The sequence below is a fragment of the Phragmites australis genome, chromosome 3, assembly GCF_958298935.1.
Source record: "Phragmites australis chromosome 3, lpPhrAust1.1, whole genome shotgun sequence".
In the NCBI taxonomy this organism is placed as follows: domain Eukaryota; kingdom Viridiplantae; phylum Streptophyta; class Magnoliopsida; order Poales; family Poaceae; genus Phragmites; species Phragmites australis.
Window position 1 is genome coordinate 3,136,359 of NC_084923.1, and position 27,804 is coordinate 3,164,162.

Below are 27,804 nucleotides of genomic sequence, written 5' to 3' on the forward strand. Positions count from 1 at the left end.
TTCTCCTTGTCAGCTTCCATCGCGGTCCTACCGTCACAGCGCCGCTGACATGACCTCATCTCCTCCCATCGTGTCACGCCCTCTCGGACTAGCGACGTTCTGAGCTGTCCGTCTCCTCCCTCCTCTCTCTCCTCTCGGCTCTCGCCGCGGATCTCCTCCTCCGCGGCGGTCGCCACGATGGCCTCCTCCTCCGCGGCGGCGTCGGCCGCCGCTCTAGGTGAATTTTCCTCCCACCCTTTACCAGACCGTCTCTCGGTCTCCGGTCCTCCTCACCCGCTCCCTCTCTTCGTTTCAGAGGCCGTGCAGGTTCTCGTTGCCTCCCTCGCCGACGACTCCCCGGTCGCCCGGGACGCGGCGCTCGCTGCCCTCCGCGAGATCGCGCCGCTGTAAGGGGCCGCTCTCCCGTGCGCCCGTTCCCTTCCTTCCGTGTGAAGCAGTTCGGTGAAATTCGTTGCTTGTTGGGTGCAGGAACCCGCTGCTCGTCCTCGACTGCTGCGCCACCGTATCCCGAGGCGGACGTCGGGTACATGAGCCTCTGGGATAAGAATTTGCCTATCCATGTCACTGTTTTGGGGGGGTTGGATTTGGGGTGTGAATTATTGCTGGTTTATGTGGAATGCAGCGGTTTGGCAACATGGCTGGGCTTTTTCTCGTGATGGCTTCTGCAGTGAGCGCTCTCGACCGCTGGGACGCCGAGTGTGAGTTCCTCCGGAAAATTGCAAAGATTGCAACTGCTGAGATTGTTAGCTCAAAGGTATCAGATACTGTTAATATGTCTCCTTACGTTTTTGAGCTCAGTGCTAGATGATGAGCTGGAAACTAAGGGTCTCTTTGCAGCCCCAGACTAACGCTTTCATTTCCGGCACCAATTTACACAACTGCTGAGAACTCATATAACTTCCAAATACTAGCATCCATAGACAATAGGGGTATGGCAAAACATATGTGCTACAATAGGTACGCTCATCTGCTATGATATTTCACTATATTTACATTAGGTTGATGATCTATTGGGGAAATGAAACTGGTAGCTACTAGAATAAGATGATATGGAAACTAAGAAGAATGGGATGGCCATACACTTATTATACGGTAAAGTTAAATGATTTCCCCTGTCTCCTCAGTCTCCCGAAAGAAGGAGATTTGTGTACTACAGATTATTAGGCTACAGACGTAACACTTGTTACACTTCACAAATAATCTGAATTAGGTTGAACCACGAAGATTTTATTGTACTGCACAGTACTTTATCTGATGCTATGTTTAGTTTCTCTCCGTATCACAGCTTAGATGCACATTTAACCCCAGAAATAAGCAGATTGTGTAGTTCTTTTCTAAGCTTATTATTAGCCACATAGCCTTAAGTCTAAGCTAGGCTAGAGGCCTTAAATAGTAAATACTATCTTTTTCATTGAGGGTTTTCTGAATCCTATGGAGTATACTCACATCAGCTAGTTATTACATATTGCTGTGATTTGAATGATTACTTTTGTGAAAATGGTTTCAGGTTTACAATGTGATATTGAGAACTATAACAAGTTTGTTCTTATCATGGCCATGAACATTAGATAATGCTACATATTGACTATTGGGCTATCCTAATGCACATTAATGATGAGGATGCATTATTTTGTCTTAATTTCTTTATACTGCTGTGGTTTTGTTCTTTCATCTGCCTATCTTTGTTTGGTTGATGTAATTGTTGTTCTTTGGCAAACAGGAATTCAATGTTGATTGGCAAAGAGCAGCTGCTAGTCTTCTTGTTGCCATAGGTTCACATGATCCAGACCTGGTACGCCTTTTCCCAACCATTATCCCTTTTGTTCGTGGGGACAACTATCAGATATATTGACCAATGTGATTTAATACTGTGTGTGTATGCTTACTTAAGAGCACACATGTCACAGTATATTTAGCTCAACCACACCTAAAAAAGGTTATTATAATTTATAAAAATAGGGGGCCTGCTAATGCCCGAACGTTCGCCCATCGGACGCTCCCCACCCCCCACCCCCCCCAAAAAAAAGGCCACCGCAAAATGCTGGATCTACTTGTGCAGCATGTGTTATGCATGGTTGCAACATAAATATGATTCAGTCTCTAAAAGGGAATTGAAAAAGAAAACCATGTTACCTCGATGAAACACCAATACCAGATCTTAATTCATGTACAAGGATTTTGTTAACAAAAAAAGCACAAAATTTTTGAAACAAATCAATCTGCTGTTCTATGAAAATTGCAACAATTTAGAAGTGCATATGCAACAATCGGAATCAACACCCTCAACATATATATGAGTTGCAACATCCACAACGATCAGAATAAACATCCACAACGTAACAATCAAAATGGACATATACAACAATTGGAATCAACATCCGCATCACAACAATCAGAATGAACATATACAACAATCGGAATCAACATCCACAACGTCAAAATTCAGCACCCTAGAATGAAACCAGAAAACTACATCAGTCAAACTAAATAGATGCAACATCACAATCAACTACTGCCACAAATTGATCGCAACATCTCACATTTGCCCATGGACAAGCTTGCCTTGTCATCGGATCCCTTCCTTTGCATCCAGTGAGGTGATTGAGGCTTATCGGATCCAACGGCGTGTGCCCTGGCCGTAGCTCGTTGGAGCAGGGCAAGAAGACAGCCTCACAGTGGTCATCATTGTGCTCCTTAGCTAGATTTTGCTGGAGGAGCATGTGCGAGAGAGAGAGAGAGAGAGAGAGAGAGAGAGAGAAAAGAGTGCACGAACAATACATATGTGTTTGGAGAGAAAGGAGAGGAAGAGATCGAGCGACAAGCGCACAGAACATGAGAAGGAGCTAATGCAGGCAGGAGCCGCACCATGGCGTTGCATAACAAGGAAGCAGATGAGGTGAGGAAGGGGGGAATCAAGGAGAGAGGAGAGAGAGAGAGAGAGAACAATGAGTGGATGAGGATGGATGGAGGCCGAGACGTTTCACTGTGTCAGCTCGTGGGTTCCCTTGCCTCGATGAGGAGCAATGAAGTTAGGCTGTCAGATCAAAACGAGAAGGATCCCACGATGGATGGTGCGTCCGACGCATCGGACATCAGACTTGTAGCTATCCTAAAAATAACAGTGAAAGTTTTTGCTTACAGATGACACTGCAAAACAAATTTGACTTGAAAAATGATTAAATGGCTTTACTTGCTGGAAAAAGATCAAGTAGTCCAATGTTTCTTGATTGATGAGGACTTAGAGCCTTGGGGAGTGATAAGGGACTTCAGGACCACGGTGTCATCACGTTGGCCAGAGGGATGCTATAGGAGGCACAACTCTTTGACAGATGCCATCTTAACTTGAGAAAAATCATTGTAAAAGGGAGCTTAAGTTGTGTATCGCATATTTTGGTTATTTGAATAGAATAACAATGGATAGTTTCATGATCCAACACAAATAAGGTTTGCACTATTGCAGATTCATCTAGCAGCAGCTATCTTTTTCTCTATTATGGAGTAGTCATTGAAGGATTCTGTAAAAGATGCAATGATATTTTGGTTTCATAGTTTGCATTATACAGTAATACCAACATGTTGGTATAGCACCAATTCAACAAGTTTTAGTGGCAAAGTTTTCTAGTTACCTATGGTTCACTAACCTATAATTTTAAGACTTTCTGGTAGCCATATTCCGTGCTACTTGAGGACCAATATTCTAATAATGCTCTGGTTAGCTTTAGGGTTGGTAAATGTATACATCAAATGTCCTCTCAAAGTCTGTGTTTCTAGTCTCTAGAAAGAAAGGTCTTCCTGATAAGTAGAGTCCATTCCTTTCTTGGATGACCACCGCAAACATGTTGCATTCTTAATGGAAGTGTGTGAGTGTATTGTTCGCCATTTGTTGGTCATCTGTTCCTAGTTTCGTGGAAAATAGAACATAGTATACCACTATACCTTCTAGCTGATTTAGAGGATAAATTTCTTTTCCCATTATTCTCAGCTTGGTCTCTTTCTCCATGTCTCTGTTGGTCTTGTGTACTAGTTACTCTCTAGTGGTAGTTTAGCATTTCAATAGTATCTATTTGTTGCCCTAACTTGTTGTCCTAACTTGTTGTAGATGATGGAGGAAATATTTCTTTACTTCTCTGGACCATCTTCTGCTTTGCCAGCCATGTTACAGATACTTGCAGATTTTGCATCAGCAGAAGGTTAAGCACAATTTTCTATTTAATCTCCATCTGATTGAGTTGGACTGCTGAATTTGCAACCTGTGCTTGTTTCTTTGAAGCCTTGCAGTTCACCCCACGGTTGAAGGACGTACTTTTGCGTGTTTTGCCTATCCTAGGAAGTGTACGAGATGGCCAACGGCCTGTTTTTGCGAATGGTATTGTTATGAAATTTCTTCCAATCATCAGCAGTTTCTTTTTATATTTCTGGAAACTTGAAAAGATGTATAATGCACGCTTTTTCCATTGATCGATGCAATTTTTTTCTTTACATTTTCAGCCTTTAAGTGTTGGTGCCAGGCTGCATGGCAGTACCTGGGAGATGCTCCCTCTGAGCTTCCTTTTGACACCGATGTTATGTAAGCTTTCATTTTATCAATTTTTTTTTTGTTGGTAGTGGAAGTTGGTATGACATTTATCTAATGTTTTAATGACAGGTCTTTCATGAATTCAGTATTTGAGTTACTTATAAAAGTATGGATGGGTTCACGTGATCTCAAGGTATATGCGGGCCTTGGCTTTTAATTGCTCATTTAGTTTCTGTCTTGTTTCCTTTTAGTTACCTTAATAATTTCGTCTCAACTGATAGGGGTGTTAGAACTATAGAGGAGGAGAAAGTATCTACACCATACACTTCATTGTTTATTCCATTAGCTCATAGGTCTATATACAAGATAGTCACCAGATATTCGGTATTTGTGGTCCCTTGTATATGGAGTTTTCTCCCTTCTCCTTTTACTTCAGCCCATTGTAAACTCGCTATAGTTTGTTGGAACGTAGCTATGTTAGTGGTTTTGTGCACTGCTCTTGTAATATTCATTTCTTTAGTATCCCAACATTATGCTGCCTGATTATATTAGCCCCTAGATACTGCTGATTGTTTGGTTAATACTTTAACCAGGTGCGGTTGTCCTCTGTGGAGGCTTTGGGAGAAATGGTTGGCCTGGTCACTAGGTCACAGTTGAAATCAGCACTGCCAAGGATAATACCAACAATGTTGGATCTGTATGAGTTCTATTATTGTATACTTACTGAAGATGTTCGCCAAATTCTCCCAGACATTAATTTCTTCTGCTCATGTAGATGTAAGAAAGATCAAGAAGTTGCTTTTGTTGCATCTCACAGTCTTCATAACCTTCTTAATGCGTCATTATTGTCTGAAAGTGGCCCCCCTTTACTTGAGTTTGAGGTAAATTAAGAACACTCTCAAGACATGGTTTCTTTACTTTATGAATATATTCGTATTTTTTTTTGTCCTTTTTCCTTTGCAACAACATAACACGTGCTTGCACAGGAGTTGAAAGGTTTGTTTGCCATCATTTTTTTGTAACAAAAAAATCTACAGATAATGTACCAAACTGTTGAAGTTATTATTTATTTTTGAACTTGCTTAATGCTAGAAGTCATCTCAGAAATTTGCTTACACTATGTAGTTGGCCAACCATATTGCTATGTACGTCCTTACATTGGGGTAAACACTGTAGAAAACAACCGATGGGGAAGGTTGTAGGTCGAATTACGCTTAGAGGACAGGGTGCATGGCAGACTCAGCATGGAGAATATACTTGAGAGGGATATTTGAACTCAGCCTTACTTCATAATAATGGCTGTGTCTCCTCATCTTGAAACAGATGTGTCTGACCTTAGAAAAGCTAAGGCAATCTTATCTCTAACAACTAACAACTTATCTCCTAGGAAAACACAAAGCAAAGCCCCAATTCTTATCTAAATCAGCGCTGCTACTGTAAAAGGCTTGCTACAGCATTGTGATGGTACTGTTTATAATGCAGTACACGTGTGAACAGTATGCTAATGTGATACACATGGTTAAAAATTTCAGATGTTTGGTTTAGACATGACATGTGATATTTTACCCGTCGCAACGAGCTGAGGTTGCACAGTTTCATGGCTAGAACTAGTACTGCATTTTGGTGTCAGGTTGTGAACACTGACCACAGGATCAGATCGTACTCTATAATTCCCCCACTGCCCAACTCAAAACAAACGTAACCTTTATGGGAATGTCCATGGTTTGTCCTGTCACTACATTTGTCTCTTACTTCATGCATCGTATTCCTCTAGAAAATATCGTGCATGAAGATATGATATAACTATATGTCAAAGCATGATCATTGATCACTCATGGTCTGTTTTTCTTGTGTTGCAGGAGCTTACTGTTATCTTACTTACGCTTCTTCCGTTAGCATCTGTCAACAATAGCAAAGATGAGCATTATGTTTCAAAGGGATTGAAGGTGAATTTCTTAAACCTTTTATGACCATTTTTGTTTCATCGTTATGTCCACTAACTTTGCAGCCTCTATTGGATCGTTTCTAATCCATAATGCCACATTGTGACATGGTTAGTAGAAATGATGATTGAAGGGTTCATAAAATCAAGTTTTTTTAACACTTGTTTAGGATAAATGATGAATAGACAGTTTCTGCCACATGTTTGAAAAAATCTAGATCTCTATGGTACTTGGTTGAAGCATAACAGTTTCTGGGCAGATGATCTAAGCTCTGAGGGATGTTATAAAATGGTATGACACAGATACTATGTTGTCAAAGCTTAGGTGGGAGCGTGGCAGTTTTCTCGTTAGAGACCTATTCATTCCTAGCAGTGTTACCGGGACTCGCGTATCCGAAATTTTTTTGGTGTGTCGACGCGTATCCGCGCGTTGACTCGCACCCGACACGGTGCGTTGCGGATCCGACACCTTCGGCCACGTAGAAGGAGAGGAGGTGGCGGCGGGGGAGCAGGCGGAGGCGGTGGGGTTGAGTAGGCGGAGCACGCTTATAGGACCGGGAGGCAGTGTGTACTGAGTAATTGAAGGCTTGAAAGTTGAAACCCTAGTGGGCTAGTGGACTGCAGGGAAGGGATGTTGGGCTGGGCTAACCCAATTCCATTCCCTTTTATCTTTTTCCTTTTTCTTTCCTATTTTTCTGCAGCTTTTGTGTAGTTTGTTTACACATCCTTTATATCTACAAAGCTGCAACCAAATATTTTGTTGTGTGTTAATCACAAATTAATGTGTTATTTCATAAATACTAATATTATTTATTAATAAAAATATAAATAATGTATTTTTAGTATAATAATAATATAAATTAGACGAATCCCTGAATCCTATTTTTTAGAATTTGCCGAATCAGACATCAGCACCCGAGTTGGACTCCAACATCCGCACCTATGTCTCGGTAACACTGATTGCTGGAGCTAAATAGACTGAGAATTGAGATGTAATGTTTTATAGGGCTTCTCAGATGGAACAATGAAAGTTCAGCTATGGGCCTGTTTTGATTGGAGGTACTCCATTGCAAAGTTGTGGATCTAGTTCAAACTTGAACTAGTTACAATACGTTCCAATGAAATACCCCTCATCTTAACAGCCCCTTAAGGTTCTAGCTTTTTGGTGATTGGAATAACCAAACTAGAGTTTGGACCAATGGACCTGGTGCTCGAAATTAATACCGCTAATTTGAGTCAAACAATATTGGTTGTTTTTTGCGCACTGTGAAGTTATTCCTTAAGCCAGTATGTGGTACCATAACAAAATGTATACATTTACATGAGTGTTGTGTTACCCTCACCCTCAATTGAGCATCTGTTTTGGCTGACGCTATCTGAAATTCTTTTTTTTTTCCTCGAACACGCAAGAGAGCTGCGTATCATTGCATTAAGATATCTCAAAGTTGTTGCGCAGAAATTACTTTTTCGTCAGGCTATTGAAATTCTGCATAGTCTCTTTCTCTCAAGTATCAATTCTCAAAGTTGCCATGTTAAAATATTAAAAGTTTGTTTGTCCAGTATTTTTCTGTGAGATCTTAGGCAAAGTTCCCTGATTTTTTTGCTAAAACTTTTATTGCTGTATAATATATGTATACCGCTGTTTGTAGAGAGATTTACCACTCATGTTCTAGTACTTATTTTCTTGTAGACATACAATGAACTCCAGCACTGCTTCTTGGTGATTGGTTTAGCATATCCTGAGGATCTTTGCCTGTTCCTTTTGAATGTAAGTATTTTTCCATGTATAGTGAGGATTCCAAATTTTCACAAAATAGGCTTATGTAGAATTATAAGTATTGTTCTTACTGTCTATTGCTTTACAGAAATGCAAGTCAAAAGATGAAGCATCTATTGTTGGGGCTCTTGGTACTATAAAACACCTATTGCCCAGGTTCTCTCTCTCTCTCTCTCTCTCTCTCTCTCTCTCTCTGTGTGTGTGTGTGTGTGTGTGTGTGTGTGAGTGTGCGCGCGCGCTTTGAAACTGCCTGTTATAACTTCTGTAATCTATCTGTATAGATTGTTGGAATCATGGCACACTAAACAAGCATTACTAGTTGAAATCGTGAATTCGCTATTAGAGGACCAGAGCTTGGGTATACGTATGGCGCTAGCTGAGGTAATACACTCCGCATTAACTTTTGGCAGATATGGATCATGCTTTTTTGCCATGAAGCGGAGCTTTATAACAAAGTATTTGCTTCGTCCAATTTTTTTTAATGCTTTATGCATGCAATACTAAAGATAATACTGATTTCTGTTTTTTATGGATCCAATTATTCATTATCTTGATATTAGTTTGATTGCGTACAGCTAATTGTTGTTATGGCTTCACACTGCTATTTAAGTGGGCATCCTGCTGAGCTGGCAGTCAAGTTTCTGGTGCGGCATAGTGCTATAACTGATGATGATCTAAATGACCCCAGCACTCTGAAAAATGAGTACTTCCAGGACAAAAGATTTGAGGTTTTAATTAATTTTAGATTATGCGTGATTTACTTGTCAACTGTCAATGCTTCAGGATAATTTATATTCTAATTGTACTTCCATTTATCAGATGAAAATAAGTCTTGCTGGTCTATCGGAACTAAGAGCTGTATGTGAAAAGGGTCTACTTTTGCTAGCAATCACCATTCCTGAAATGGAGGTAAAAATTGTTCTTTGTATTATTCTCATTAGTCAGGAAATCAGTTTGTGGAGCCAGCATCATCTAATTTATAATTACGATAAGTCAAGTCCATCATAGTTACATGAGTAATCCACTTTATTTTTTTTCCTATTCTCCAGCTTGTTCTATGGCCATTTATCTTGAAGTTAATAATCCCGAAGAAGTATACAGGTGCAGTAGCTACGGTAAGCATTTTGGAACACTCTTGCAAATATTTCGTGAAGCATTATGTTGTCTGTGAATAAATACTGCACCCTAAATCAGGTTCGTTGTTATTGTTCTGTATACGATTAACATGGAAATATCTGCAGGTCTGCAAATGCATAACTGAATTATGTAGGCATAAATTGTCGCAAACAAACCCACTGCATACTGAATTTAATGCATCGAATGAAATCCCCAGCCCCGAGGTAGCTTGCTTGATTTCAGATGTCTTTTTCCTTTTAAATTTCGTATCAATTGGCTAGTTACTTCTATCTTGATATGCTTCATGCAGGATTTGTTTGCTCGTTTAGTTGTGCTTCTGCATAATCCACTTTCTAGGGGCCAACTGGCCACCCAGATCCTGACGGTTTGTCTTCTTACAGAGTAAACCTAAATCACTTAAAGAAGATTTCAGTGGACAATCTTGACTGACTGTTTGGAACATCCTTTTTTTTTTCTCATATCTGACTTGATGTCTGTTCATCCATTTCATATATTATCTAGCATTCTAGCTTTTCCAGACTTGTAAATACCTTGCCTCTTCTAAAATATGTATCATTGCTGTGTGCTGTCTTCAGATGAGGAATTATCATAAATTATCAGTTATGTTGTTACATTGTATTTCTTATATATGGAAGATGAGACTTTATTTTAGTAGGAAAAGGTTACATCATGAAAGCTCTGTATTACTTAGTCTGAGCACTAAGTAATAGGTTTGCCTGATGCTATTTCCTTTTGATGGGAGCCTGGTACTATTTGCTCGACTTTGATATCTGGACCATATAATACTCTGGGATCGTTGCGTACTTTCCTGTCATTGCAACTGAACAGTTCTAATAACTGATTGCGTTGGTAACCTTTTCTTGTCCTGAATTAAGTAATTCAGCAGTTGCTGATTAAAGATGGCTACACTGGCTTATTAATTCTTACTTGTTTATACTCTTTGGGCCCTTTATAGAGGACTATTTTGGCCTATTTAATAGGAAAAAAACTTTAAGAGTTTGTCTATTTCCATCATCCGTGTTCACTTTACCCCTGCTCCTTGTAGGTGCTGTGCTACTTGGGTCCACTTTTCCCCAGAAACCTTTCATTATTTTTGCAAGATGAGGTATAGCACTTAACTGATCCAGTATTGTTAGAAGATGAAGAGTGCATGCTTATTCAAGTTTTCTGTTATCACCATTCTGTTATATTTTTTTAGTTCTATATGGAAAAGAAATTATTATGGGGTAACTTATATTTTCTACATATTTTGCGGTATTCATATCAAGTTTTGATTCTTTTCATTTTATAGTTAACTCCCAACAGCAGCAGCAGCAGCAGCAACAACAAAGCTTTTAGTCCCAAGCAAGTTGGGGTAGGCTAGAGATGAAACCAAGATCCACCAATAAAGAGAATAAAAAAAGTAAAAAAAATATATTAGTAATTGTAGATATCATGTTCTGTTGCACATTCGGGCTGTGTCCGCGAATTGATATGATACTCGCACTGTGCATGACTTATTTGTATAATAAACTCTACTACGTACTCTTGTGGCGATTTACCTAAAAGCGAAGAGGTTAAGAGTTCAATTTCCTGTGATCATGCTGTTACAGTGGTTTACAAAATGCATCTTTTGCAAGTATTAGGTCCCTAAGATGAAAGCTTACATCAGTGATCCTGAAGACCTTAAGCAAGATAGCACATACCAGGAAATATGGGATGACATGATAATAAATGTAAGTATCTTATGCTTGTTGGTTGAGGATTATATTCATGTCGTAGTAAGTATCCAACAAGGGTCATGCATAGCAGCTAGAATCATGATGTTGTTGTATTTCTAGATGCTTTAGTCAAATTTGTTATTCTTCCTTCCTTGGAGAACTAATCTTGTGTTATCATTCAGTTTTTAGCAGAATCTTTGGATGTTGTGAATGACACTGAGTGGGTTATTTCCCTGGGTGATGCATTTGCCAGACAGTATGATCTGTATGCTATATCTGATGGACATTCTGCTTTGCTGCACAGGTAACTATTGTTAGTAGTTACTGGATGCCATGTCATCTATATGCTGGAAGCTATGTTGTTGGCTTGGGTGCATAAAAAGTATTCTGAATACTGTGCTATTCATTTTGCTGAGACAGCAGTTTGGTTCTTCTTCTTGCTATTTCTATGGAGAGATTGTTAAATTATTGCTCTCAAATAAGTCTACTGCTTCTAAATCTACTTGCTTTTTCTACAGTCAGTCAATTATATGGTCAACTTGCTTTTTCTACAGTCAGTCAATTATATGGTCATTTCATCCTTACGCCAACTTAAAAAAAGGAAAATAGTTTGTGCTGTTATATTCTGAACACTGTGATTATGAGCTTTCCTGTTGGATTTTTGCGAGCATTTCCATCTCAGACTGAATTAGGATTGAATTAGGCATCTCATCATTTCATATTAGATTTTTGTACGTTTCTTTGATACTTATCAATGATTATGTTAGATCTGCCAAAATTTGACACGACAAACGGTTTATGCAGTTTATTTTTCTCGAACACGCAGGAGAAATTTATACAGGTGTTGGTTGACATAATTAACATGTCTGACATGATTAATAAAGCATTAAATGTTTATCTGGATAACTAAATCTATACTAAAATGTTAATCGGTCTTGAATCAAACAATCTGATCTTTAAACAAGCAAACAAAATTAGTTTGATATAATTAAGTTTCACATAATACAAGATTTACACAAATGATTTTAGGTATAAAAAGGCATGTTTAATCCTTGACATGACCCAAACTGAATGCAATACGACCCATTGCCAGTTCTAGATTTTACCCTTTGCTGTTGTTAATGTTGCCAAATGCTGCAGAGCAAAGATAATAAAGCATAGACTTGTGGTACCCTTTGTTGATGATAATGAGTGAGATGCTACTGAAGCTGCATGAAAACGAGGCCACAAACTGGCTTGTATTTACTAAATTTCATTTGCAGATGTTTAGGAATGCTTCTTCAGAAGGTTGATGATAGGATTTATGTCCGTGAGAAGATTGATTGGATGTGTAGACACTCAAGCATGTCTATTCCTATCAATCGCCTTGGACTCGCACAAGGCATCGGGTTGGTAAGCTGCCATCAGTGAAGTCTTTTATTTTTTACTTTTTTTTTGGAGCTTTTTACTTTTATTGGAGCTTTGGGCACTAAAGTCACCCTTGCAGGTTGCAGCTGCTCATTTGGATACAGTGTTAGAGAAACTGAAGAACATATTAGACAATGCAGGGCAAAGTGCTATCAAGAGGTACCTTTTTTGTTCTTGAACATCCAGAGGTACTTCAGTTATGTGATCTTTTTGGTAGGACAGATCTCTTATCTATCTTGCTCATCTCAGTGCCAATCATGCTGTAGCAGCAATTTATAAGCTAGACCAAGACTATGATTGTGTCAATTTTGTGTCCAAGTGGGATCCTGTACTTCTCAACACCAAAGTGCCAATTCATTTTCCTTCTTTTTGGTTAACTATCTACTATTAGTCTGCCCTATGTTTTGTAATATGTCCCACCTAAACATTTTTGTCTTCCATTTTCCTTATTCTTTAATACTTAATTGAGTTAATTCTATACTTCCCTGTTGTAGTTGAAGAAACAGAAATGGAGACCGTATCATTAAAAAGTGAATCTGAAGACACTGCTATTTAGCTTGCAGTTCATTTTCCAGGCCATGTATCCAGTTGGTTCAGTTTATTAATAAATCTACGACATTCAATTTTTCAGGTTCCTCTCATTTTTCTCATTGAGAACAAAAGTGGAAGATGTGGATGATACGTACGCAGCATTGGCATTAATGTATGGTTATGCTGCAAGATATGCTCCATCAACTGTTATTGAAGCCAGAATTAATGCACTTGTGGTATGTTATCCAATCTATAAACAATCTTGTTTTTGTTTTTCTTACATGGATGTGACCAATCTGATGAATGATGATATATATGCTTTTGCGAGAAACTGGTCTTGCCGAGTACAGTGAAGCACTAGGATACTGAGATAGCCTTCCTTTTGAGGGGAGTGTTCGGGTGAGAGGTTTGGACTAGGAATTTTTATGATTTAGCATCCCCATCCAAAGAGGCCTTGAATGTGAACAAAGGCCTCTCTGCAAGGAAAAATATCCCGCTTGTGCAAAAAAATAAATAAATAAATAAATAAATTCTCGAACACTCAGGAGAGTTGCGTACTATTGTATTAAAGAGAAAGAAAGGTCCGCCCAAATACAAATGCATTCCCAAAAGAAGGTGCAAACATCCCCACACACACTTAGCTATCTAGATAAACAATCTCAAAACTGCAAAGAGGAAAAACACGACCAAAAACAAAAACTCTAAACCCGCCAAACACCACAGATTCACATCCTCCATGATATTTCGCACGTCATGTGTCCATGGCGAAACTCCATTGAAAATGCAAGCATTGCGCTGCTTCCATAACCACCAAGCCACAAGAATCACCAGAGAATTAAAACCTTCTCGTTTAGGCTTGTCGACCCTTTTGTGAGCCTGTTGCCACCATTCAACGAACACCAAGTCTTGGATCCCTGGTGTGATGTTTTGGAGATCGACGCTCCAAGGTGAAGTACCTGACTGTGTAGAAGGTGGTCTCTCAATGACAGAAGAGGGAGTAGCAGAACCTATCGGTGCAGAACCAGAGGTGGCAACCAGGCGACAAAGCAATGTCACAATCTCTTGCTGAGTGTTAGTCGAAATGCACCACGACGGACGTGAAGCGGTTCTCCGTGAGCTCAAGATCATCCAATAACCGCCAAAACTGCCCCATCATAGCTCGGTTGATATTAGCATTATTTTTGTCTTCAGATTGGTATATGAGATTAAAATCTCCAGCCATAGTCCAAGGACCGACACAAAAACCCCTGACATCACTCTTGAAGAAAAAGAAATTTTTTCTAGCATCTTGCGTGGGACCATACACCCTTGTAAACCACCATGGCGGATTGTCCAGTGTTTTAAATTGAATGGAGATTGAATGGCGATCCACCCTCCACGCCAAAGCTTGATAAATGAATCCCATCCAACCCACAAGAACACCTCCCCTTGTACCATCCGCGGGGAGGAAAACAAAATTGTCAAAATCAAAACCCAACAGGGAGAGGATGAAGCGATCAAACACATAAGCTAATTTCGTCTCTTGAAGACAGATGATGTCCGGTTGACAAGAGTTAACAATGTCTCAAACCACATCACAACATGCACTGGAGTTTAACCCACACGTGTTCCATACCAATATGTTTGAAGCATTCATGAGGCAAACAAATTAATAAAAGCGACCAATACAGGAACCCAAAGATCTCAACAGATGGCAGCAGCTGAATACGTTATCCTCAATTGAGAAACAATCGACACAGCCCATCCAAACATTGCAGCCAAAGCGGTGATGCAAGCATGGCTTAACTGCTTATTGAATAGTCGAGCATAATTGTCTCGAGCCTCTTGAGTGATAGTTTCTTGCTCACCGAGGAACCCCAACCTTCATATTACTTGTGTCATAGCTTGTTGATTAACTCTCGTAGGCAACCAACTAGCAACCCGCTGACTTCTCCTGGGAACAAAACCAAGCGGTAAGGTTTTGGGCCGCCTCCTGTGAATGACTAGAACGAGCAATAGGGTATCAGTGGGCTTGGAAACTTTGGTGATGAGCATGGAAGAAGGGGATGTAGGAGCTGCCCTCCCCCCCCCCCTACCCACACACGCAGCGCAAAACAAGATCCACGAGACCTCTTAAACCTCCTTGTGTAGACCTTGGTACATGTTTTTGGCTTGTAACGGTCCACTAGATGAAGCCCAGACACAACAAGACTACAATTTGAGAATTAGGCACCAGGTTGACTTCATTATCTCGTGACTCACATAGATGAAGGACCATAGCACCCCTAATACATTGCTGGTGAACTGAGGTTTCAGGAGGCAGGAGGGCATTGAAACTCAGAGAACATAGAGGCTCCCAACCTTGCATGGTCCCAAGGAACCACGTGCAAGGCATCTTGAACACAAGCAGCTTGGTCATTCAATGGCAATGAAGGCTGTTGGAAACACGCCTCGAAAGAAGAATTAATGGCAGCAAGATTGCCGCAATCTTCATCGGAGGAGGCGATGAGACGCATGGGGTATAATGTCCAGCAGCTTGAATCAACCGAGCACCCAGGCTGCGTCGGCAAGACATTGATTGCTCTTCCACGTGGCAACCATTGGGATGAGGGGGTTCCAGCGAATCCCGATCCGCCGGAGTTGGAGACGAAGCCCCACCACCGCCAATGGAGCTGCCACCATCGTTGTTGTTGATACAACCAGAGCGGTTTGCCCTTCAAAGGGTAGAGGACCCAGCTAAGACTCAAGCCGTCAATGCGAGCGGCGAGAACCACCATCATCATCTTTTGGGGATTGGGGAGGCATGCGGTCTAGGACGATGACCACCAAAATCATGCACTTCGGTAATGGTGATGTCGATAGTGTATGCTAAAGCCCTCTACACTGGTGGCACATCATTTGCAAAGAACTCTGTAGGCACCATGATGAGGATATCTTTGCAAGATGGAATCAACTCCGGGTGGCAATCCAGGTAGAAAGGCGAAAAATAGAGGGATCAGAACAATCATGAGTAGAAAGATGCAATTGCTCAATCCAACAATAAGCACTTAACAACTGCACTACTGAAGCCATTTCCCAAGCATGTGCTGGGATTCCATGAAGCGACACCTCAATCTTATAGGGCAGAGACTTGTCAATAGCATGAGCCTGTCTTCGCCAAGGTTTAACCATAGAGTCGAAACTACGGAGTACGGATTGGACGATTGCCATTTAGAACAAGGGTAGCCGTCTGTTTATCAGGGAGCAGAAGAAAGTCCTCTGGATTGGATTAATGAATGGAGAGAGAATCAAAGTCGAGATCAAACTTACTGGCAACAGCCATTGTTGCCTCTAGCGGCGTGATGGATGGCCTGGTACCGATGATTGTGACGAAGATCGCATGCCACAAGTCTTCCTCGGTCTCGGCGATGCTCAAAGAACGGTCTAAAAGGCACATCTCTTCGAGGGGGTTGACCAAGAAGGCCGACGTAGAGCCCTCAGGCAACGGCTACGCTGGTGAGGGATCAGAGGGGCCTATGCCACAACGAGAGACATTACCGAGGGGCGACACCGAGGTTGGTCTAACCACCGACCTCCAAATAGATGAAGCCAACGAGCGGCGCCGTCGAGGACCCTGATGAGAGGGACCCTATGAACCACCCTGATCATCGAAGGAAATAGGAACGCCATTAGCCGGTTGATGAACCACAGGAGAGCCAGCACCAGGACGCTAGAAGGGAGCACTATTCGAGGTAGAGCCTGGCCCCAATGGTGGCGATAAGCATCGCCAATCAAACCATCACCTCCTGGCCGTTGAATGGCGTGCCTCCAAGGAAGTCGACAAGAGCGATGGGAACACTGAAGAAGAACGCGACCTAGAACACTCGAAAGACCTGTGCCCTGGCAATAAACAACGGAAATAGCGGGTGCGATGACGACACCCAGCCGCCCTATGCCCAGGAACAAGACAATAGAAGCACTTTCCTAGGAGATCCTCAGGGACATGCTGTTGCTGCCGCCGAGGATGACGGCGCCGCGATCTCTTGCCAGCCACTAGCTATCAGCCACTAGCTATCACCCCTCCACGTCTGGACCATGCTCTAACATGGGAACGGGGTGTATCTTAGAGCGGACGATTGGACGAGGCTTAGGCGGTGGCGCAGAGCGACCAACAGAAGGAACCATCACCACGCCAGAATGCCACGGCCTTGGGGGCTATGAGACTGGTGGAGAACATGCCCCCAGCACCACGTCACGGTAGGAGGCTGAGCTGGAACATGCAGCACACGGCCAAAGCTACCAGACCTGGGGCTGGCTTTGAGCCATCGAAGCTCCTTGGAACGACTAGCCAGGGTGAAAGGAGACATAGACGGGGACAAAGAGGATCCTGATGCTCAGGAAGGAGGGGAGGGAGGTGTGGCAGGCTCCTTTGGCGGAAGCACAACCAGAGAGGTGGCCACCGGTCCCGGAATGAGAGCAAGCGTGAGGCTGTGGAGATGATGGGTGTCGGAAGGAATGGAGTCTGGAGGGGAAAAGGAATCGGAAGCGCAAGGAACGCGAGCCGGCACGAGGCTAGGCAGATGGGGAGCGTCAGAAAGGAAGCAGGCTGGAGGGGAAGCAGAATCGCTTGCCATTCCGCCCCGTCTACCAGGTGTACATTGTAAGCCCTTCGATCGCTTGTGCAAATTGCAGGCATGATTTTAGCACTTACTACGGCCTGTCTGGGACTCTGGGTACGGGAAATTTTGATAAAAATGCTTTGGATCTAGTTCAATTTTAAACTTGATCCTATAAATTGCTAGAGCAATCCCCCTCCTAGCACCCCCTTACATAGTTGGTTGTGCTGTCTGTACAAGGGTGCTCTTTTAACTTAAAAATAAGCTGAAATATTTCAAAGTACTTCTATAGCAGCAGGCAGACGAGTGGGTGTAGAATCCCTCTACAAGATGAGTTCATTTCAGGGAATGTATATTGTTTTCCAATCCAGTAATTTGTAGTAATTTCTTTTTCTTTGCTGTGATACAAGTTTCCATATCTTAGAGTGGTTTTAAGGCATCTGGTGCAAACGATATTAAAATTGGAGATCTAACATAGCTTTTGTAATCGCAGCAAAAACGCATAATCAAATCCTGTATGGGACAGCTTTAGTTTCATTGTAAATTCATAAAGCTTCCTGGAGCTTAAGTTTCCCCAAATAGGGTGCAACTTCTTGGGCTTTGCAGGGAAATGTGGAGTACAGTTGACCCAGCGAGTAGAAAGTGTACACGACACAGGAAGATGCATTGGGATAGGGGTTCAACAGAACAGAAGCGCTATCAGTTCTATTAGCATCATCACAGCAAACACCATAATTAAGCTATGTCTTATCACAGCTGCATACTTTATTCCATTAGCTGTTAGGTATATAGACAAGAGCGACATGGGCCACAGTAGCCAACCCTTGGTTAGATGTGCCGCGAAGGCCAGGTCATGCTATATACATATACTACACTTTACATGCGAGAGTTTCTTCTTAAAGCCACCGGAAGATTAATTTCCTCATCTCCCCCAAATAGTGTTGAACACTGCAGCTTCTTGGGCTTGAAGGGAAGTTGAAGCACCATTTGTCAAATGCTTTCTGGTTTAGTCTAGCGCTCTAGCTTGACTAGTATAAAAACATTGTCTGCCAATCTCTTGCCATCTTTTGAATTGTGAACCCAAAATTCCATCCACTAATCCAGCCTGTTGTCATGCACTGCATCTATTTTAATGCTGTCCATTTATTTGTTTATTATTTATTTACATTATATTTAGTGTTGACCACATTCTTCACGGTGTTGTATTTTTGGAAACTTTAATGAAATCACCTTGGTTATGTCTTCGTAAGTGGTCGACAAAATCTCTCTTCTTTTGAGGAGATCAACAATATCTTCAAATATGATCTATTTTTGTTTTTAGCTTGATGAATAGTATTCTATGTACCTTGTACTCAGGGGACTAATATGCTTGGAAGGTTGCTTCATGTTCAGCATCCTACTGCAAAACAAGCTGTCATTACTGCAATTGACCTTTTAGGTGATTTCCTTTATAACATGGCTGCAAATCATATATTGCTTTTGGAATAAACTTTTCAGCTGGTAGACATATGGGCCGTGAAAATTTACTTTTGATACGCTGAAGATTTAGGTAGCATGGACACATGCCTTTTTTTGCTCTGGTTTGTCACTACTGGTCTTTTGCTATTTACTTATTGCAACATGTGAGGGTGTTGCATGTAAATGTCAATTTCTAATTAGGTGTAGATAGTGCATGTTCGAGTAAGCAATTCACATTCAGAATATCCTAGAACCATATAGCATAACCAAGTTATTTGATGTGATCTTGGTTTAATCAGAATGTTATCGATTTTCATGTACAAGCAGCTAACGTACTGCATTTAAAGTTTGTACTTCACAGTTATGTGCTTTTTACATAGATCTTATGTGATCAGTATTATTGTTTAGGCCAAGCTGTTATTAGCGCTGCTCAAATGGGAATCTCGTTCCCACTGAAACGAAGGGATCAGTTGCTGGAGTATGTTTTAACTCTAATGGGTAGGGATCAAAATAATGATCTCACTGATTTCAGCACTGAGCTTCTGCGCACGCAGGTATGTGCTCAAGTTGACCCTTGTTCCTACCAGATGTAGAATAAATTCTTCATTCTAGTCAGAATCATAATTCTCTTAAATTAGCTTGTATCTATAAATTATATTTGCACTTCTGTTCACTATGATATGTGCAGTTACTTTTTTTACTCTGGTCTATATTCTTCTTTCATATGCAGAGTCTTGCTTTAAGTGCCTGTACTACTCTGGTTTCGCTAGAACCAAGATTGCCAATGGAAACAAGAAACCGTGTCATGAAGGTCTGCATAGCAGTGCTAATAGTTTGTCTGTTGTAGTGTCTACTACTTGAAGAACTTTTATATAATTCTGACTTGTTTTATGTTCCACGCTTAGGCAACATTAGGTTTTTTTGCGTTGCCAACAGAGCCCTCTATCATTGATGAGAATCTCGTAACAAACCTCATTATTCTGTTAGGTGCCATCCTGCTTACAAGGTAATGCTGTAAACTTGTTTTTCAATTGTATTATTTTTTGGATAATCCTGCATATTATACTGTGAATTTCTTCTGTTTTATTACTTTCCTTCTGCTTTATTATGTTTTTCATGAAAGGTCAGGGTAATCTACTAATTTTGCTTTCTATGTTGTGAGAATATTTGATTTCTTGTAAATACCACCTTCGTTTGACAATATAAGTCCAAGCCTACCATGTACACAGACCAAGGAAGCACCAAACTTTCAATAACATTGGGCCTTGCATACTCCTAAATGAACTATAACTACTCAACCTCATTTACAGCTTTAGAATTGGTGTAAACATTGATTGATTCCCAAAATATGCATCATATTAGTTCCTTGAAATTGTTTAAGCCTATTATATTCTAGTGCTTCTCTTGTTTGCAGTCCTTATTCCTTATCATCTACCTTAAATTTCCTTTGTCAGTGGTGAAGATGGTCGAAGTCGAGCAGAGCAGTTGTTGCATATTCTTAGGCAACTTGATCCATATGTTTCATCATCTGCGGAACACCAAAGAAGAAGAGGATGCATTGCTGTACAGGAGGTGTTAATAAAGTTCCGCAATCTTTGTTCTGGTGGATTTGGTGCATTGGGTTCCTATCCAACTTTCACAATGAACAAGCAAATCAATCAAGGAGGGCCTAGGAGCTCGTCAAGTTTGCCATGTATGCTTAATGATGTTTCTTAGATTGCTGGTATAAATGTATGATATGATCCCTGTATAACATGCCTTTTGTTTATCTCAGCTGCATTTGTGTTGCCTAATCGAGATTCTTTGAGCTTGGGAGAGAGGACAATGGCATATCTTCCTCGTTGTGCTGATACAGACGCTGAAGTTCGGAAAGTTGCTATTCAGGTTTGTGCAAATGAAGCTGGTTTGCATTCTTTCGTTTGTTTCAGCTCGTTTCCGCCCTTTTTTGTAATGTGCAATATTCCATTCGACATATGTTGTATGGTTCTGCTGTAACGGTTTTCAGAAAACAGCACATGCATGCACTGTATAACAGGATTGTTAAAAGTTTTCATCATACGTTGAAATTGGCTTCATCAAATTATTTTTCATCATACACACTTTTTTGTTGTAGATCATTGCTCTTTTCTTCAACATTTCATTGTCACTTCCAAAGCAGAAGGCATACACTAATGATATTGATCTAGAATCTTCGTATAGTGCTCTGTCCTCCCTAGAGGACATAGTCTCTACCATCAGAAGGGTGAGTATGACTGCTTACTTTACCACAATCCATTTCATTGAGCAACTTTTTGAAGTTTATCTTTGTATTGTTTTCAGGAGGAATCTGTTGACCAGACTGAAGTGTTTCATAGGGTTGTCTCCTCAGTGTGTATTCTATTATCAAAGGATGAGGTAACTAGTTTAGCTAATTTAAACGGAAGTTGTAGAATGGCATGATGGTTATTAACATATTTCTGTGTACTTGAATAGCTGGTTGTCTTGTTATACTCATGCACATTAGCAACATGTGATAAGGTAAAGCAATCAGCAGATGCTTCCATTCAAGCTATTATCATGTTTATTAGCAGAAGAGGCAAGGAGCTACGTGAAGCTGATGTCTCGAGGTTAGTTTGTGAAAGATGATATTAGCTAACATCCCAAAAGGTTTATTTATCAAAATATACATGGCTAGTGGTCTAGTGCTAGATGACACTAGAAAACATATTTGTGTCGGAAAATAAGATCTCTAGCTGGGAAATACCAAATTGCACCTCTGTTTCAGCTGAGGATATAGAGGGAGGGCGCAGACCCTATAGTCACTTTAGGACGCCATGGCATCACGTTGACCAATCACCAGAGTAGGGCTGCAGGGGACAACATCTGGAGAGACCTTACAAATCACATAGAGATGGCAACTAAAAGAACGAGACCAAAGAGGATAATTTGGCCGTTTTGAAACAGTGACATGGCATAGTGTCATTTGCCAGCATAAACAGACTATTGTCATCCAGAATGACCATCTTTTCTGATGTAGTTTTCTTAATTACTCCTTTTTCAGGTGGTTGTTGACCTAAGTTTCAGCATAGTGCATTGCCTCTCTCTTTTTTATTGCAAGAATATAATAATTCCATGATCCTATTGCTGATTTTATAGGACAACTCAATGTTTGCTCTCATCTGCTGTTTCTATTACCGACAAGCACTCGCGCCAAGAGGTTCTCAATGCAGTATCCATCATCTATTTGATAGAATCTAGTCAACTTTTTCAATATCAATATTCTTGTCTATGCTTATGCTCTTAATCAGCTTTCACCTTAATTTAAGATAGATATCGTGCCTAGCAGAAAACACCAATCACATTGTGGTCTTTGATGAGGTTCTATCTGTGGCTGGAAGAGATATTTGTACAAAAGATATACCAAGAATTCGTGGCGGCTGGGCCATACAGGATGTTTTTTATGTGAGTATTGGATGGAGCCTGTGCACTTGTATTATGCAAGTTACTGATAACATTCATTTACAATTGGAATCTTTATTGCATTTAGTTATGCATTAAAAGATTCGTTTATTTATCAATTTGTGCAAATGGAATAGGCATTCATGGAACTGGCTGATAATCCTACTCCATTGTTTAGTCTAATCTTGTTAGTTTAAACTAGCATGCAATACTAGCATGCAATGTTGCATTTTATAAACAAAGATATTATGTATTAGCGTGTTATTCTTCTAATGTTCATCTGGTTGATAGAGTGTTATAATCAGAAGTTACCTACTCAGTAGTAGTAGAGATTTTTTTACCAAATAAGTAGTTCGCCATGCTGTATTCCACTATTACTTGCTCAGAAATACACACTGTGTCATTTCTTATTTGAATTTATTGAGCATTTGATAATGCAGAAAATATTACCCCAAAATTTTAGAAATATAATACTGAGAATCTAGTTTTCTGGCCTCCTGTTTAATTAAAACAACACAGTTCATAGGTAAATCAGTGTAGGATGGTATTTTACTTACACAGTTTTTTAATGCTAAATTGTTTTAGAATTACTATCATCTGCAAACTATGCAAAACTTACCTTTATGAACTCTAGAGATGCATTTCTTACGTGTTTGACTGTTTGGCCTCCATTTCAGGCATTTTCCCAGCATAAGGTCTTAGCACTTCTTTTTTTGGAGTACACTTTGTCTATACTTCACAAAGAACCTGTTGCAATAAACGACTCCGAGAAGGGGGAAATCACCTCGTCATCAGCTGATGACTGTATTCTACAAGCAACTATGTTTGCTCTCAATGCGTTTGTGAGGTATTGACCACCATTTGATGGCTGACTGTTGATGTTGACCAATGGTGGACTCCTTTTTCATCTGCTGATTTTACATACTTCAAAATATTCAAACTTTACAGAGGTGGTGGGAAGATTGGGAAACAAGCAGTTGAGCAAAGTTACCCTTCTGTTCTTTCTGGCCTTATACTGAAGCTGGGGAGTCTTCATGGTCTTGCTGAGTTGGGCCGAAATGAACTTCTACGGTGACAATCAAAATCTTTACATCTTTTGTAACTTAACATATCAAGGCTATTTGTGAACTGAAGAACTACATTTTTGGGGATATTCTGCAGGTCATTGTTAATTGCATTTCAGTCATTTTGTGAGTGTGTTGGCAATACAGAAATGGGAAAGGTGCTTTTCGTAATTGCCTTTTATTGCCAAATACGTGAAGTGAATTCTGACTATGTAAGATACCTACCATCCTTAGATATTAGCTCGAGCTGGAGAACAAACTGAGAAGGAGAAGTGGATTGATCTTGTTCAGGAGGTTGCATGCAGTTCCTCAGTAAAAAGACCAAAAGAGGTAATTTAGAGCATCCCTATATATGTTTTGGTGAAATCTTTGATATAAAATAATTAGATATTATTTCCACAGGTTCTGCCAACTTGTGTTATCTTGAGTAAAGCTCTCAACAGAAATCAGAGGGCTGAAAGGGAGGCTGCTGCTGCTGCACTATCAGAATTTATTCGCCACAGGTAATTGATGATACTTCTTTCTCTAATTTAATTAAATCTGAATATGCTCCCTGTACCTCTGGAATGTTTAGTTTCTTGTTTCGTTACAATCATATCCCAAATTTGCATGGGGTGGCTGGTTACACGGTCATCACCAATAAGGTCAGCACCAGCTGGTTCATGGGCATATAGCTTTGTTAAACAGACATAATATGAGAAAGCACAAAAACTGTGGAAAAATGCAAAGAAAAATGGAAGAAAAAACATTAGTCATTTGGGTGTTATAGGGAAAGTCCGGTTTCGGGCTCATGATATTGTGAAAACAAGTTTGGTTCACTTTTGTTACCCACACCATTCAACTAGCAAATAACCTTTGCAGCTTCCTTGTTGTGCAGTGAAAAAGAACCTACATTGCTTGAACAAATGGTTGAGGAATTGTGTCAACATGTCTCTGATGATTCACAGACCGTCAGGAGTCTCTGTCTGCGTGGACTTGTGCAGGTTATCAGCTTGGATACATGTTCTCTTCATTAGATACTGTATTATTATTTGAGTAACATTGGTTTGATTATATTGTTTGACTAACATAGAGTTCAAGATGTTTCTAAATGCTTCTCCCACAATCATGTGTTTATCTATGTTGTTTTTCATCTACTTATCAGATCCTGCATTTCCTTTACCCTCTGAATTGTATAATTTGTACACTAATCTAGTCTAATTGCTGAGTGAATCGTGCTTTATTTGATCCATTTGTGACCTTTTTTTTTTCTTTTTTACTAACCTTATGCTTACTCTTCCTTATGATCTCTTTCAGATTCCTGAGAGCCATATGCTTAAATACATTCAGCAAGTCTTAGGAGTAATATTAGCGTTACTTGAAGACCCCAATGAATCTGTTCAATTAACTGCTGTCCAATGCTTGTTAACTGTGAGTTCTTATTATAATGTAATTCCATTTTGTACAATATTAACAGAATAAATGAATAGCATGTACTGGTTCCAGGTTCTTAATTTGTCAGGACAAGATGCTGTTGATCCCATCTTAATAAATCTCTTAATAAGGCTACGTAATCTCCAGGTAACCGTCCAGAACAAGCATACTTTCTTGCATTTATGTTTGTAATGGCATAATGCAGGGCAATCTGCATATTGTAAACTGCTTATTATGGAAAGGATAATATGGAATTGGAGTAAGTGCATGGATCATATGGTACCAGACTGTTGGTGGATCTGTGAGATAATGTGGAATTAGAGTACATAATTACATATATAATATGGAACAACCATAATATCCACACTTACTAGCCAACTGGCAAGTCGCACTTGCTGGAGTATGTCCTGGCAAAATTGTTAATGGCCTGCGCAGCCTGAGGCAGGAATGTTGGCCCCCCTGCATATAGAAAGAAACTATGGAACTAATACATCAGCAATAGTATCATGAAATAATGCAAGTTAATTTCAATGATGTCAATCTTTGGCAGTGCATTCTGATCACCTGATTATCTGTAGGAGCCATGCTGTCATAGATTTTTTTTATCTGCTTTCCTGTACTAGTCAATAATGGGTACATGCAGCCTAAGTGTTATGTGAATGTAAGACCTGAAGTTATTTGTTCGGGTTGCTCTCCTCTGTTCAAAAGGGATGGTAATTTTTTGATATTCGAATTTTACATCTATTTCTTGATAATACTTTTGGAAATGAAGATGACTGTCGTGAACTCGTGATTCTCTATGGGCATTGGAAACTTAACATTTCACAAGTTTACACTGGGAAATTGCATTCCACTGATGTCTCTTTTGGATTTTTCCTAGTAATTTCCAGATTGTTCTATTTATATCTTGCTTTTTAGTTTTTAGGGAAAATCACTCAGGTGTTATGCTTCTTTATCGTTCTATACATTGAAATTGACAGGCAATGGCTTTAACCTATTCTGCAACTGCTGTGCCACAGGTCTCGATGAATACCAAAATGAGGTCTAATGCATTTGCAGCTTATGGTGCTCTAAGTGCCTATGGTGTAGGTTTGCAGCGAACTGCTTTTCTTGAGCAGGTAGCATGCACTTTCCACTTCAGTTGCTTTAATAGTGCACAACATAAGCATGGAACTTTTATCTTTTAAGGCTCACCTGTAGGATGCTGTTTTAGTGGTCATATAAAGTGTCAAGGTAGTTGCAAATTATAGTTTGTTTCATAAGGTTCTATCATCCATGACAACTCCTGATGTTCTGCAAAATTTTAATTGTTGGAAACTATAAACTCGATAGATTTTGCAATGCTTCTACTATTGCTTGTTTTCTATGCTTCTCAAGCTATCAAGTTCTTCACCCTTTGCTCCCTTTTGCAGATACATACAATCCTTCCCCGTTTGATTCTCCATCTCCACGATGATGACCTAAGTGTTCGCCTTGCCTGTCGGGTATATAGTCACTACTCACTACATTCCCCTTAGCACACATTTGCTTCAACTTGCATATGTTGATATTCATTATTTTGTCAAAACAGAACACATTCCAGCTCCTAGCGCCTTTGATGGAAATAGATGATTTGTCTTCGCTCCTCAACAAGCAGTATTTTACTTCCGATCGCCGGTTTGTGTTGAGCCTTCCTAGCTATTTCTATTTAAGTTTGACGTTTTATTTCAAAGTGACATTGCTAGTATGTGTTGCCCTCAGTTCCGATTACGAGGACTTCATTAGGGACTTAACAAGACAACTTTGTCAACTGTCAACTGCCAGAGTTGACAGCTACCTAGAATCTGCTATCCAGGTATACTTTTCTTTTTAGTCGTAAGATGAGAGACTAGTAAAAAAGCGAACACAACACTGGTTTTTGCTTGTATTAGGCATTTGATGCACCTTGGCCGATTATCAGAGCAAACGCAATTTGTTTGGTGAGTTGCATGCTATCCTTTTTGGATGATCAACGCTTCATTGCTCCCTACTTCTCCCAGGTATCCATACTAGATCTTGGTAGTTTATTTAGTCTTAGTTCTCTGTGAAGTGCTTAACGTTCTTTTGTATCAAGGTGTTCGCTATGTTGGTCAGTAGAATGAGCCAATCATCAGATGCAATTGTTCGGGCAGCAGCATCTTCTGCACTGGGCATTCTGATAAAGAGGTCCAACATGCTGAGGTTACTGATTTCACGATTTGATCGAGCTGATTCATCACACAATTCCCAGAGTGGTGATTCTAATACTAAAACGCCATCTGAGCTTCAAGAAGTGACAGGGGGAGATCCGGATGATGCGCAAAATAATGGTCACGGAAGCCGATCTCAGACCTAACTCATGTAAATTTGCCTGTACATGCATAGTATTTTAGTAGTGCATGCTTGTGTATATTTTGTGCTTCCCTTGAAAATAGGAACTACAGAGATACAATTTTATGTTGCGAGGTTCATAGCTCATAGGCCTTCGGTACGCATGTACAGCAACCCGTCACAGTTCGTTGATTATTTATTGAATTTTCTTTGATGTAACGCATGTAACATGTTGAGTATACGCCTTCAGAACGATAGTGTGGCTTTCGTGCTTGTCGTGTTGATTGTTGATGGATCAAATTTTTTATCCATTAGAATTAGCTGTATCGAAGTTGATTGTTGTGGCTTTGGATTAAGGTTATCGCTCATCGAGGTGAGAAGTAGTAGATTACTTGATGTGCGGGCTTTCTTACCTCTTTTTTCTCGTTTGGAACATTGAGAGATCTCGAGGGAATCTTATCGTCTTCATTTCTAGTTTGAAACCTTTTTGATTTTTTATCACTCTGTTATCCGATAGAG

General features: G+C 40.2%; 1 protein-coding gene across 1 annotated transcript; it reads left to right on the plus strand.

Moving 5' to 3' along the window:
* Positions 1 to 27,504, plus strand: LOC133911587 (protein SHOOT GRAVITROPISM 6). Its single transcript, XM_062353882.1, has 51 exons — positions 1 to 217; positions 296 to 386; positions 469 to 523; positions 623 to 754; positions 1,721 to 1,792; positions 4,100 to 4,190; positions 4,271 to 4,366; positions 4,489 to 4,567; positions 4,646 to 4,709; positions 5,110 to 5,213; positions 5,292 to 5,397; positions 6,376 to 6,462; positions 8,149 to 8,226; positions 8,324 to 8,391; positions 8,517 to 8,616; positions 8,811 to 8,963; positions 9,055 to 9,144; positions 9,285 to 9,350; positions 9,477 to 9,575; positions 9,662 to 9,736; positions 10,418 to 10,477; positions 10,998 to 11,087; positions 11,255 to 11,376; positions 12,335 to 12,464; positions 12,559 to 12,638; positions 13,111 to 13,246; positions 18,941 to 19,022; positions 19,451 to 19,596; positions 19,773 to 19,853; positions 19,948 to 20,048; positions 20,497 to 20,735; positions 20,817 to 20,926; positions 21,156 to 21,284; positions 21,362 to 21,436; positions 21,515 to 21,648; positions 22,178 to 22,250; positions 22,352 to 22,483; positions 23,158 to 23,327; positions 23,429 to 23,551; positions 23,642 to 23,702; positions 23,779 to 23,874; positions 23,947 to 24,047; positions 24,422 to 24,527; positions 24,841 to 24,954; positions 25,030 to 25,104; positions 25,977 to 26,075; positions 26,370 to 26,441; positions 26,528 to 26,613; positions 26,698 to 26,791; positions 26,868 to 26,975; positions 27,050 to 27,504. The coding sequence occupies exons 1-51, from the start codon at positions 178 to 180 to the stop codon at positions 27,308 to 27,310; spliced, it is 5,232 nt and encodes a 1,743-aa protein (XP_062209866.1). The 5' UTR covers positions 1 to 177; the 3' UTR covers positions 27,311 to 27,504.
* Positions 27,505 to 27,804: the final 300 nt, after the last annotated feature.